Source organism: Lepidochelys kempii, chromosome 7 (assembly GCF_965140285.1).
Source record: "Lepidochelys kempii isolate rLepKem1 chromosome 7, rLepKem1.hap1, whole genome shotgun sequence".
Taxonomy (NCBI): Eukaryota; Metazoa; Chordata; order Testudines; family Cheloniidae; genus Lepidochelys; species Lepidochelys kempii.
In genome coordinates, this window is record NC_136386.1 from 119,466,270 (window position 1) to 119,479,805 (window position 13,536).

Genomic DNA, 13,536 nt, shown 5'->3' on the forward strand with positions numbered 1-13,536 from the left:
TGTCTTCAGAGACTAACAGATACAAAAAAAGCAGAGTGAATAGGAGCGGAAAGCTTTTAATTAACAGCTTAACTAAAATGCCATTACAATACGCAGTTTTGTTTTTATTAATTCGCTCGGATTCAGCAGGAATTCCACCAAGGAATAGAAATGAGCAGATGCAAAGGGAAGCACATTAATAAATCATGAGTGTCATTAAAATTTGTAAACTAATATCTTCTGGGAAGTCTTGGCAATTAGTCTCGAAGCTTTCTTGGCAAACAAAATATTAATAAATCCAAAAGGTCCATGTTTTATAAAGCCACCATCCTGTGGAAAGGTCACTGATAGAACAATTAGGCGACAAAACAAATGGACCAGCCGGCAGCTTGACTTGTGGAAGACAAAGGAGTTTCCTGGAACGGGATGGCTGAGGTAGCCTAACAGAGGAAGGAGGCCAGTGTTGGAATGCAGGTCTGTGTGCCAGCACTTTACAACATGCAGATGGGAATGATGTAATTAGCATGTCCACTGGGTCACCTTTTCTTGAGTGATAAAACAACTGCTGAGTTTGCACTGTGTCATTGTGCCCCTCCATCCAGCTGTGACACAACATTAGCCTTACTGCTTGCTGAAAGAAGAAAGCTCCAGAGAGGATAGGTATGAGCCTGCCTGTTCCCTTATAGAATGTCATAGGGAGAGAACCAATAGAACTCCATAGAAGTCTATCTAAATCCTAGAGAACACAACAGAAAATGCGATGATTAATTATTATTATTATTATTATTATTAGTGTTTCAGTATCATCTAGAGACCCCAACACAGTATTGGTACTGTATGCACAAATAGTCTGAGTGGGTCCCTGCCCCAAAAAGTATGCCAACTAAATAGGCAAGACAGATGAATGGTGGGAGGGAAACAGAGGCATGCAGGAAGAAACCGACTTTCTCAAGTGATGGCAGTGGCAGAGCTGCAAATAGAATCCAGGTTTCCTGGCTCCTAGTTGAATGAATGATCTATCCACTAGCCCATGCTACCTTTCTATAGATATTTTTAAACCATCCTTGAGAATTTTACTGTAGCGGTAGAATTCCCTATTACATTCAAGAGGATGGGTCCAAAAACCCATAGAAAGGTTTTCTATTAAACTTGGTCACACTTTATATTAAGGTTACATTTATGCACAGTATACAAAGGGTTAATAAATGATTCATAGATGTTATAAGCATGTGACAGACAGGACTGGTATATGTTATGGATAGTATAAGCATCCTATTGACCTGTTGGACTCTATAATAATCGATTCACCATTTAGTAAAACATTGATTCATCACTTATTAACCCTTTATAAACGGAACCTTAATATAACGCATGATTTACATATGATAGTCAACACTATGGAAAAATCCTAATGAGGAAACAGCAAAAGAGCTAAATATGTCCAGCATGGCTAGAAGATGGGGAGACAAAGCGGGGGTGCAAGCACATCCTTCAAAGCTTCCCAGGATGATAACACCAAGGAGGGAGAGGAAATATTCGGCATGACAAATAATAGGGGGGTATGTTGTAAGTAGAAATAATAGTACAAAATGGAGAAAAGAAATATTGAGGCTGAATGCCAGGAGAGTGGGATGTGCTATGTAGCCTATGGCATAGTCTGTCCAGAAAAGTGGTAGAAGTTCCATCTCTTAGGACTCAAACTAGACTGGCAAAAGCATGAAAAATTGTCTTGTGCAGAACCATCCTGTCCTGACAAAGAGATGGATTGGGTGGTGTCAAAGTTCCTTCCCCACTCTGAACTCTAGGGTACAGATGTGGGGACCTGCATGAAAACCTCCTAAGTTTACTTTTACCAGCTTAGGTTAAAACTTCCCCAATGTACAAACTATTTTACCTTTTGCCCTTGTACTTTATCGCTGCCACCACCAAACGTCTAACGGGTATATAACTGGGAAAGAGCCCGTTTGGAAATGTCTTTCCCCCCAAAATCCTCCCAAACCTTACATCCCCTTTCCTGGGGAAGGTTTGATAAAAATCCTCACCAATTTGCATAGGTGAACACAGAGCCAAACCTTTGGATCTTAAGAACAATGAAAAAGCATTCAGATTCTTAAAAGAAGAATTTTAATACAAGAAAATGTAAAAGAATCACCTCTGTAAAATCAGGATGGTAAATACCTTACAGGGTAACCCGATTCAAAACATAGAGAATCCCTCTAGGCAAAACCTTAAGTTACAAAAAGACACAAAACCAGGAATCTACATTCCATTCAGCACAGCTTATTTTCTCAGGCATTTAAAGAAAACAGAATCTAACGCATAACTAGCTAGATTACTTACTAAGTTCTAAGACTCCATTCCTGTTCTGTCCCCGGCAAAAGCATCACACAGACCGAGAGAGCCTTTGTTTCTCCCCCTCTCCAGCTTTTGAAAGTATCTTATCTCCTCATTGGTCATTTTGGTCAGGTGCCAGCAAGCTTCTTCACCCTAGCTTCTTAACCCTTTACAGATGAAAGGGTTTTTCCTCTGGCCAGGAGGGATTTTAAAGGTGTTTACCCTTCCCTTTATATTTATGACAGGTGGTCTAATAGATCTTTGCTCTGGCATATGTCTGTGGACTCATAAGATATAGCACTAGACTTCTTGGGTCAATAGCTAACTGAAAGCTCGTTCTCCCAGCCAAAGATAACCTGATGGTAGCCAGTCAGATGAGGAATGAGAGATCTCAGAAGCTGAGAGTCAAATTACTTTACAAGTATGCAATCTTTACCCAGATGTGAGGGGTTAGCACTACAGTGCAGGAAGGTGATGGGGGCTTTGAAGGGAGACAGCAGTGATCATCCTTGCACGAACTGTCACAGTCCTCCAAATGCCCATCCTCTTGGTTAGAGCTTTCACCCAGCTAGTCTGTTCCCTAGTGTAATACTCAGCACTCTTCTCTCCAATCTTTGCTGGTGCAGCTGTCCCCTTCCGCTCCACCTTCTTGATGAGGAACCAAATTTCTGATACATACTGTAACAAATCCATGGTCAAATAAACACAGATGCTAATGGTCATCACCTAAACTGACCGCATGTAGCATGGGGAATAGAACTTGACCCTTTGTCCCCAAACCAGGTTTTGAACGACTAGAACTAAAAGAGGACCCCAACTGGCTAGTAGCAGTATTAGAACACTTTGCTGAACTGGCTGCCAGAAGGCGACTCATAGCCTTTAAGGCCAGAAGGGACTGTCATGATCATCTAGTCTGACCTCCTGCACATCGCAGGCCATGGACTCTCACTCTTGTACTAGGCACCTAATCTCTGGCTGAGTTACTGAAGTCCGCAAATCTTGATTTTAAAGACTGCAAGTTACAGAGAATCCACCATTTACTCTAATTCAAACCAGGAAGTGACCCATGCCCCAGGCTGCAGAGGAAGGCAAAAAAAAACTCTCTGCCAATCTGACCTGGGGGAAAATTACTTCTGATCCCAAATATGGTGACGAGTTAAACCCTGAGCATGTGGGTGAAACCCACCAGCCAGACACCATGGAAAGAATTCTCTGAAGTCACTCAAACCCCTCTCCATCTAGTTTTCCATCTCCGGCTGTTGGAGATATTTGCTAACAGAGTCGTGGATGGGCCATATGCCATTGTACGAAATTTCATCATACCATCCCCTTCATAAACTAATCAAGTTCTGTCTTAAAACCAGTTAGGTTTTTTGCCCCCACTACTCCCTTTGGGGTGCTGTTCACAACTTCGTTTCTCTGATTGTTAGACACCTTCATCTAATTCCAAGCCTAGATGTATCGATGGCTAAAATTGGCCCTTAACTTAAATCTCTCTTCTCCCTCCCTGGTATTATCCCACTGAAGTATTTATAGAGAGAAACCATATGTCCCCTCATCCATTGTTCTGTTAAGGAGCTTGGCTTGTTTAGCCTAAGTCTCCTCTTGTGCGGTAGGCTCTCCATGCCGATCATCCTAGTTGCCCTTTTCTGCATCTGTTCCAGTCTGAGTTCATCGTTCTTAAACAAGGATGAAGCCACATTATTTGATGTGTGAATATAATCCTCTGGAAAACGATGTGTATTGGAAAGTGGCAACGTAATATACGTTATGAGTTTGATAATAAAAAAGTATATAACATTACATCCCCTGGCATTATTATAATCTTGTCATGACTTCAGTCCACAAGTTTCATTTCAATACAGCAAATTAAAGCAAAACTGCAATATTGTAGTCAGAAATATGTAAGCATTATGTGCTATACTTCATAGCCTAAAAGAGGGAGGGAGAGAGATTGAGATCCATCTTTTTCTGCGTTTTATATTAAGGCCCAATTCTGCCATCGTTGCATGAGCTAAGTAGCACCTTACTGCCACAAGGACAGCTGGCCCTTTAAGGGAGCTGAGGGCTCAGCCTCACCTGGGTCAAGTTTAATCTACTTCCCAGATAATAGGGATGAAAATCCAGGGTTTAGGTGGCAATCACGTGATCAGCCTCCTGATCCTTGGACTCTTATTCCCAACATACCAGCTCGCCTTATGACACCTTGCAAGCAGTCCTACTGAAATCACGCTGTGTATTTAGTATATTTATTAATGATCTGGAAAAGGGTGTGAGCAGTGAGGTGGCAACATTTGCAGAAGAAACAAAATTACTCTTATTCTGAAAGGACCTAATGACTGCCATTCGGCGGAGGCCTCTATGAACCAAAGACAACCGCAGACCTTGCTAAAACCAATGAATGTGCCGTGCATTCTCTTTTAGACTCAGTGGAAGGAACAGTTAAGCCCCTTTCTGTGGTAAAAAGGGATACAAACAACGGAAGAACTGCCCAAGACACTTGGCAGGTCAGAGCTAAGCCATGAGGGCTGAATGTTTCCTGTTTATTGGTTTTATAGCCCATAGGCTTCTCTATACTATGGAGACTATACTGGTATAGTTACATTGCCATAGCTACGCTGGGATAACCTGGTGGTGTAGACACGGCCTACACCTACAGTCTTCCATCAACACTGTGGCATCCACACAGGGGCGTTGGGTCAGCATACTATGTCGGGCATGGATGTGGGTTTTTCACTCCCATCACCACGTAGTTATGAGGACCCTACCTTTAAATTAGCCTTTGTGCATTATGGGACAGAAAGCCTGTAGAACCAGTTATGAGCATGACCTTGAGAATAAGCAGACAGACAGGGCTTCTTGGGCACAAAGCTCACCAGAGTGGTAGACACTCTAAGTCCAAAGCAGACTGCGAAGAGTTCCAAAGGGATCTCACAAAACTGGGTGACTGGGCCAAAAAAAAAAAAAAAAAAAAAAGGCAGATGAGATTCAATGTTGATAAGTACAAACCAATGCACATTAGAAAACATAATCCCTACTACCCATACAAAACGATGGGGTCTAAATTAGCTGTTACCGTTCAAGAAAGAGATAGTATATAGTTCTCTGAAAACACCTGCTCAATGTGCAGCAGAAGTCAAACATGCTAAACAGAATGTTAAGAACCATTAGGAAAGGGATAGATAATAAGACAGAAAACATCATAACGCCACTGTAAAAATCCACGCCCACACCTTGAATACTGTGCATAGTTCTGGTCACCCCATATCAAAAAAAGATACATTAGAACTGGGAAAAGTACAGAGAAGGGCAACCAAAATTATTAGGAGATATAGAACAGCTTCCATATGAGGAGGGATTAAGACGACTGGGTCATTCAGCTTGGAAAACAAATGACTGAAGGGAATCGAGCTCTATAAAATCACCAATGATGTGGAGATAGTGACCAAGGAACTGTTATTTACCCTTTCATGGACCACAAAAACCAGGGGTCACCCAATGTAATTAATCGGCACAGGTTTAAAACAAAAGGAAGTGCTTCTTCACCCAATGCACAGTCACCCCATGGAACCCGTTGCCAGGCCAAAAGTATAACTGGGTTCAAAAAAAGAATGAAATACGTTCATGTAGGATAGGTCCATCAATGGCTATTAGTCAAGATGGTCAGGGATGCACCTCCATGCTCTGGGTGTTCCTAAACCTCTGACTGCATGAAACTGGAAGAGGGTGACGGGGGAAATCACTGCATAAAGTGCCCTGTTCTGCTCACTCCCTCTGAAGCATCTGGCACCAGTCACTGTCGGAAGACAGGATAGTGGGCTAGATGGACCATTGGTCTGACCCAGTTCGGCCATTCTAATGTAGATGTGAGGATTTCTCAGAGAGGAAGCTGCTGTTTGTTTCTAACATGTTCATGAAAACAGAATTTGATGGACTTCTTTTTGGAAACAAACAAGGTTATACCAAAGAATATACCCAACTTGTATCATTAATTTCTCCTTGTAATGGAAATAACCCTACAAAGCCCCAAATACAAGCTAGCTACATGGGTCAAAGGGACAACATTATTTATATTAATCATGACCAAAGAAGGATGTGAAGAACTCCGGGAGGACCTAAACAAGCTAAGTAACAAGCAACATGACAGCAGATGAAATTCAGTTTTGACATATGCAAAATCATGCTTATTGTAAGGAAGAATCTGAGCTACTCCCTCTGGCTTAATAAAGCTGGTGTGTTGTGGTCACTGCTTATCATGCTGATCATATATATCTCAGTGCTACCTTGTGATTCCCAGGTCTGTTCTCTGTTCTTGTATCACACGGATGTCTCTTGTCTTATATTTGGATTGTAAACTTTTTGGGTCAGGAACTGTCTTTTTCTCTACCACTGTACAAAGAACTCCTAGGTTCTAAAGTAACAATTCAGAACAGAGACATGGCTGACATTACAGCAAACTCAATAGACATCTCTGTTTAATCTGTAGCCTTAGACCGAAAAAATGGGAGGCTGTATAAAGAATGGGATAGAAAATACTGAAATTAGCATCATGGCCCTGGTACACCCTCATCTGGAATGTTATGTTCACCTCTAGTCACCCTATCTCAAAAATAATCTAGCAGAAATAGAACAGGCCCATAAATGAGCAATGAATGTGGCTAGAAGATTAGAAGCTTCTATATAAAGAAGAACGGGAAAGACAGAGTGTTTAGTTGAGAGAGGAGACAAATAAAAAAGGGGACATGATAGAGTTATAGAATATAACTAATGGAATCGGGTACTCCTGTTTACCCAATCTCTCAGTACAAGAACAAGGGCATATGCAGTGAAACTGAAAGGCAACAGACTTAAAACTGATGAAAGGATTTCTTTTTTCCATAATACATAGTTAACCTGTGGAACTCCATGCCATAAGATATATCTGAGGCCAAGATTAACAAAAAAAGAGAGACATTCATGTAGATAATCTAAATTCCCACCTTTGTACTAGACAGAGGGGGAAAAAACTAGAAGTGAAAACTAGAAGTGAAGTGCTATGAACCACCAGGCTTAAAGATATAAATCAACCACCGGTCAGATTCTCCCTACCCTCGACAGAAAAGTACAAATTTCCAAAGAGAAACAGAAAAGCAAAATGTTTTGATTCTGAAAAGTTGCTGCAATGCTCCCTGGGTGTTGTAGTTTATGCACCTCATGCTTCCATACTCCTCCGTGGGCCAGGCTCCCTGATTGGACTCCATCTCCCATCATCACTGTTTCCCCTTCTAGTAAGGGGAGGTGGTGCATTCTGACAGTGGCATGGCCACAGTGTATCATGGGAGCTGAAGTCTGACTAGCAGCCTCGCCCGTAGGGGAGAATGGGAGCATGAGGTTCTACAGCAGCTGTCATAAATATAAAGGGAAGGCGAACCACCTTTAGATCCCTCCTGGCCAGAGGAAAAACCCTTTCCGTTGTAAAGGGTTAAGAAGCTAAAGGTAACCTCGCTGGCACCTGACCCAAATGACCAATGAGGAGACAAGATACTTTCAAAGCTTGGGGAGGGGGGAAACAAAGGGTCCTCTCTGTCTGTGTGATGTGTTTGCCGGGACCAGAGCAGGAATGCAGGTCAGAACTCCTGTAAAAAGTCAGTAAGCAATCTAGTTAGATATGCGTTAGATTCTGTTTTGTTTAAATGGCTGTTGAAATAAGTTGTGCTGAATGGAATGTATAGTCCTGTTTTTGTGTCTTTTTGTAACTTAAGGTTTTGCCTAGAGGGATTCTCTATGTTTTGAATCGGATTACCCTGTAAGGTGTTTCCCTTCCTGATTTTACAGAGGTGATTCTTTTACTTTTTCTTTAATTAAAATTCTACTTTTAAGAACCTGATTGCTTTTCATTGTTCTTAAGATCCAAGGGTTTGGGTCTGTGTTCACCTATGCAAATTGGTGAGGATTTTTATCAAGCCTTCCCCAGGAAAGGGGGTGGAGGGCTTGGGGGAATTTTGGGGGGGAAAGACATTTCCAAGCGGGCTCTTTCCCTGTTCTTTGTGTAACACTTTGGTGGTGGCAGCTTTTTTAAGCTAAGCTGGTAAGAATAAGCTTAGGGGGTCTTTCATGCAGGTCCCCACATCTGTACCCTAGAGTTCAGAGTGGGGAAGGAACCCTGACAGCAGCATTTCAGAGTAAATTTTTGATTAAGTTTTTTGAGTTTTTTTGTGAAAAAAAAATCCATGGAAAGCAAAAACTTTCCATGAGGAAAGGAGTGAGGACGCGCTCGGGAGAGGGCTGGGAAAAGGCGGGGCGGGGGTGGAGTGGGGGCAGGAAGAGGCAGGGCGGGGGTGGGGCCTGGGAGTCGAGCACCCCCCAGCACTTTGGAAAGTCGGCACCTGTGCTTGAAATGCTGCTGTCGCGTTTGAGTGTGGACACTACCTTTGCCAATGGGAGGGGTTCTCAACGTAAGCTAGCCACCTCTCCAAGAGGCAGTGGCTATGTCAAAGGAAGAATTCTTCCATCGACCTAGCCTATCTACACGGGGACTTAGCTGGCTTAACTGTGTTGCTCAGGGGATGGATTTTTCACACTCTTGAGCAACACCGCTGGGTCGATCTAATTTTCTAGTGTAGACCAATCCTGAGAGGGTTAGGTCCAGGGTGGTGTTTTCTTGCACTTTCCTCTGAAGTAATTGGTACTGGCCAGAGAACCAGATGTTGGAGTAGGGGACCCCTAGACCAATCTGTTATAGCAAGGCCAAGAGCCCAGTGTTTTTCACAAATACAATATAACACAACATAAAACCAGAAACAACATATAAAACAAAATTTAAAAAAACCCTCACCCTGCAGCAGCAGCTCCTCTGGCTACTGTCCCGCAGGGCTAGGTCCGGCTCCCCGCTCTAGGTGATGCAGCCTAGCATATAGGGGCACAGTGTCGTTCAGGTTTGGCCATCCCTCCGTCGTGAAGTGGGGGAGTAGGAGTGACCAGGCCAAATCTGAGTTCGTGGCATTGCAACCTGGCACACAGGGTCACAGTACCACTCACTCAAATTTGGCCTCGCACCCCTACGTCATCATGATGAGGAAGCAGCCAGGCCAAAGCTCAGTGGTGCTGCAGCCCCATGCGCTTGATCACAACACCCAGAGCAGAGGCCTGGGCCCAGCCTTGCGGGACAGGATCAGCCACTGCAGGGCGAATGAGGGGCAGGCTCGCTCTGCATCACACCTCCCCCAGCACAGTCCTCCCAGGACCTGACCCGACCCCTTTCAACTCCCTTCTGCATTGCTAAAATCGCTAAGATGGATAAAACTTTAAAAAAAAAAAAAGCCACACCACCATTTTCCCAAAATAATATGAAAAATGACATAAGAAAATAAAAACATTCACAGGGCTTCAGCAATGCCTCTATGCCTTCATTTGAATGCTGAGTAGCATTTCCTCTGACTTAACCGACATCAGACAGTTAGCAGAGCAGCATCCAATATGGCTGTTAATTCTTTTTTTTTTTCTTTTTAATTACACTCAGGACATTTTCCTATTGATTTACTTGTCTTTGTATTTAGATGCAGGGTTCAGAATAGCTTTTCTATTGCCGTGCACTTTTTCATTAAAAGCAGCCTCTCGTTTTAGTCTCCCAAGGACCACGAGGGAATTCAGTGGCAGTTTCTGATGCGTGAGGAATGAAGGATGAAGCCCAAATTTGGAGACAATACTGCATGGTTTCCTATTCCCACCTCCTCTGAAGCTTTAGTACATGGTTTACTGCTGTCTGCCATAAGAGTCCTTCTCTTCTGGAAACCGACCTGTTTGCTGACTATTCGGAGCCAGGATCAAGAAGTGCTATTGTTTCGGAGAGCAGAACTATTGTGTAGTTGCAAGAACATGCCTTAACCCCAGAAAACAGAAAAATCCAGGAGTCCCTGTACATACTTGTGATTATTTTAAACCACATAGGAGCTCAGATATCATGTTGTATGTGAGTATTTATCAGCTCATTCTTACCATTGAATATGCCATTATTAATAAAGATCATGCATTACTGTAACACCTTCCATTAGAGGAACTCAAAGCACTTTACAAGCCTTCATGAAACCTTTTTATTCTGCATTTTTCAGATGAGAAAACTGAGGCACAGGGGCTTACCCAGGATCATCAGGCAAATCAACTGGTATTAGAACCCAGGAGTCTTGACTCCCAGTCCCCTGCTCTAATCACTAGAGTTCACTCCTGACCAGAACTTGGAACAGAACCCATGACTCCTAAACCCTTGATCTAGCCACAAGAACCCACTCCATGTCATTTTTTATCCGCAAAAAGAAAAGGAGGACTTGTGGTACCTTAGAGACTAACAAATTTATTTGAGCATAAGCTTTCCTGAGCTACAGCTCACTTCATCGGATTCATTCAGTGGAAATGAATCCACTGAATGCATCCGATGAAGTGAGCTGTAGCTCAGGAAAGCTTATGCTCAAATAAATTTGTTAGTCTCTAAGGTGCCACAAGTATTCCTTTTCTTTTTCCATGTCATTATTTACCACTCTGTAATCTCTGCTGCAAACTAGATGGACTGTCCAGGACAATACTAAAATGGGTTTCACAAAGCTGTCTACGTTTTTAGCATATCTTCTTTATGAGCTATAAGACATTCTTGGAAACATTTAGTTTGAGCTGATGGCTAATCTCCACTTTCCTCTCTCTGAAAAAGAAAAAACTCCAAGAAGAATGTCACTATCACCTTTTTGCACAGCTCAAATGCGGCTGCAATTTCTTGGCATTAAGACAGGATTTGCTGGCTCGTTACATTATTTATGCAGAGCAGATTGCGTGGTAATTATGCTTAAAGTATAATTACTGTGTCATTTGTACTTGTTAGGTGCAAGGCAAAAGTTGTCAAGGCTTAAAGACCCTGAAAAGTACGAGGTAAGTGAAAACGGCTGTGTTCCTTCTTAGTTTCATGATTATTTATACATTTGCAGATTACCATGGTATAGTGCAATTAGGCTTTAGAGTTGCCAGGCAAGTCAAGAAGTTTCAAGAGCTATTATGAACAATTAACTCCTAATGCATTAACTGACTCTGCTGCATGGTTAGCCCCCATCCGGTAATGCTCCTGAAACTGTCTTGCAAAAGCGACTTTCAAGTTAATAGGAGAACAAAGACATCAAAAAGTCTGGGTGGAAAGCAGGGCAACAGAGTGTCTATGCAGAAGTGACACAGCCAGTAACAGAGTTTTACCACGGACTGACTGGCAGACTCACTAATAATTCTTGCTGCAAGTTAACAATAAACGCACTATAATAGGTATAACAGTGAAGTATAGTCCCAGCCCTGGAAAATTTATTTTGCCCTGTATGGTGCATACCATTGAAAAACCATTTCGCTCGGTTTAAGACTCTGCCTTTCTGCAGAACAGGCGGAAATACAAAGGTCAAGATCCCCAGCTGGTGTAAATTGTCTTGAATGGAGCTAAGCAAATTTACACGAGCTAAGGATATGGCCCACATATTTATATGCTGTCTGTAAACCTGTGTATATATGTTATTAACACACACTTATAATTGTGTGACACACATACACACCCACCCATTTGTACATGGCATATATATAAAACATCCACGTTGTAGTTCCATGAGCCAAAATATATTGTGTGCCTATTTAAATCCCCCTGTAATTTCGTAGCAGGACTGCAGCTCAGTCTCTGCAATTTGAATCTGTTGAGAGAATTCAAATGCTTGCATAAAACACAGTCATTAAATGGCCATAGAAGAAACAAAGTACAACCAAAAGCAGTAAACTCACTGTATATTGGCTAATCTATCCAAGTCAGTAATGGCACAACACATGGGAAGTGTGAACTGAGCCTGGAACTCCTGATTCTAATTCCGATTTGGATACTGATTCCCCTGTGAGACTTCAGACACGCCTCTGCTCACCTCCACCTATGTGCCGAATCGTGATACCACCTGCCTGCCTTCCAGAGGGGCTCAAAGGTGGAGGAGAGGATTGGTTGGGATGGTAAGTTAGCTGTTTGTACTGTAAACATGCTTTGCAAATAAAAGTTCTCCACCTGTAACAAGAATTCCTGAGCCCAATCCTAATCAATGGAAGTTTTGCTGTAAGTATCCGTGGGTCCAGGATTTGGGCCACTATATGAGAAATACAGAACAGGATTGGATGCAAGGGGAAAGCTTGTTGGGTCAGGGACCACCTTTTAGTTTTGTGTCTGTACAGCGCCTAGCACAGTGAGGCCCCAATCCATGTCTAGGGCTCCTATGGTAAGACAAATAATAATACAACAGCTGTATGCAGAAGTTAGGTGGGCTCTTTCACTTAGCCAAGACCAGTCTCTTTGCCATCAAGTTTTTACTGGTCTGAATTGGTTTTCTTTTTTTTTTTTTTAAATGTCATTCCCCGATGTACTCTCTCTAACAGACTTTTCTTCTGGCCATCTTTATTATTTGCATTACATCAGTGCCTAGAGTTCCTAGCTCATATCAGACCCCATTGTGCTAGGCACTGTACACAAGCAGAATAAGAGACAATCCCTGCCCTGAAGAGTTAGTGATCTAAATAACGTAAGGCAGCCAAAAAAAAAAAAAAGAGGATTATTGTCCCCATTTAACCGATGGGTAACTGAGGGTCAGCCAGGTGCGTGAAGGCCTACGGTGAATTTATGGCAGACGTAGGACCAACACCCAGATCTCTTAGGTCCCAGTCAGGTATCTTAATCAGAACACCACCTATCCATCCACCTCTTACTGGCGTACAATTAGTGAGCTCACAAACAAAGACTGTTTTCCCAGAGTAGCTCACAAGCTCGTTCTGATTCCCCGCACCTTTCCCTGATCATCCAATTCAGGTTCTCTTGGTCTCTGCAGCCCATTTGACATGAGGCCCAGCAAACCGCTCCCTGCCATTCACTGTGATTTCCGCAAACCACTTACCTCCACAGCGAGCTTTCAGTAACGCTCCCCAAGTTGAAGTCGTAGAGCTTTGTTAGAATGAGAATCACCTGCAGGGGAGAAAGAAAAAGAAAAGAATCTTCCTTTAAGATTTTGTAACTATGTACTTAATGCATCTGAAATCACCCAAAGGAGAGCTTAGCATTTATCCATTAAATTTGGGTTATTATAGGATCAAGTAGGTAAAAAGAAAATCATTAGCTCAATGCATCCATGTAACTAGTAACATTTATTTTAATCCGCGGGATGTTTTGCATTTGAAATAAAACATGCCAACAAGAATTCCTTT

General features: G+C 42.5%; 2 protein-coding genes across 2 annotated transcripts in view; both read right to left on the reverse strand.

Annotated features, from left to right (window-relative positions):
• Positions 1–13,536, reverse strand: part of SORCS3 (sortilin related VPS10 domain containing receptor 3) — a 481,074-nt gene that overhangs the window by 316,230 nt on the left and 151,308 nt on the right. Inside the window, exon 2 of the mRNA XM_073354429.2 lies at positions 13,230–13,297. Within this exon, the coding sequence (XP_073210530.2) occupies positions 13,230–13,297 (68 nt within the window). The remainder of the gene's footprint in view (positions 1–13,229; positions 13,298–13,536) is intronic.
• CFAP58 (cilia and flagella associated protein 58) overlaps positions 260–13,536 on the reverse strand; it is a 450,541-nt gene continuing 437,264 nt past the window's right edge. Inside the window, exons 19-20 of the transcript XR_012160075.2 lie at positions 13,230–13,297; positions 260–715 (exon numbers count right to left, since the gene is read on the reverse strand). The gene's annotated coding sequence lies outside the window, so the exon portion shown is untranslated. The remainder of the gene's footprint in view (positions 716–13,229; positions 13,298–13,536) is intronic.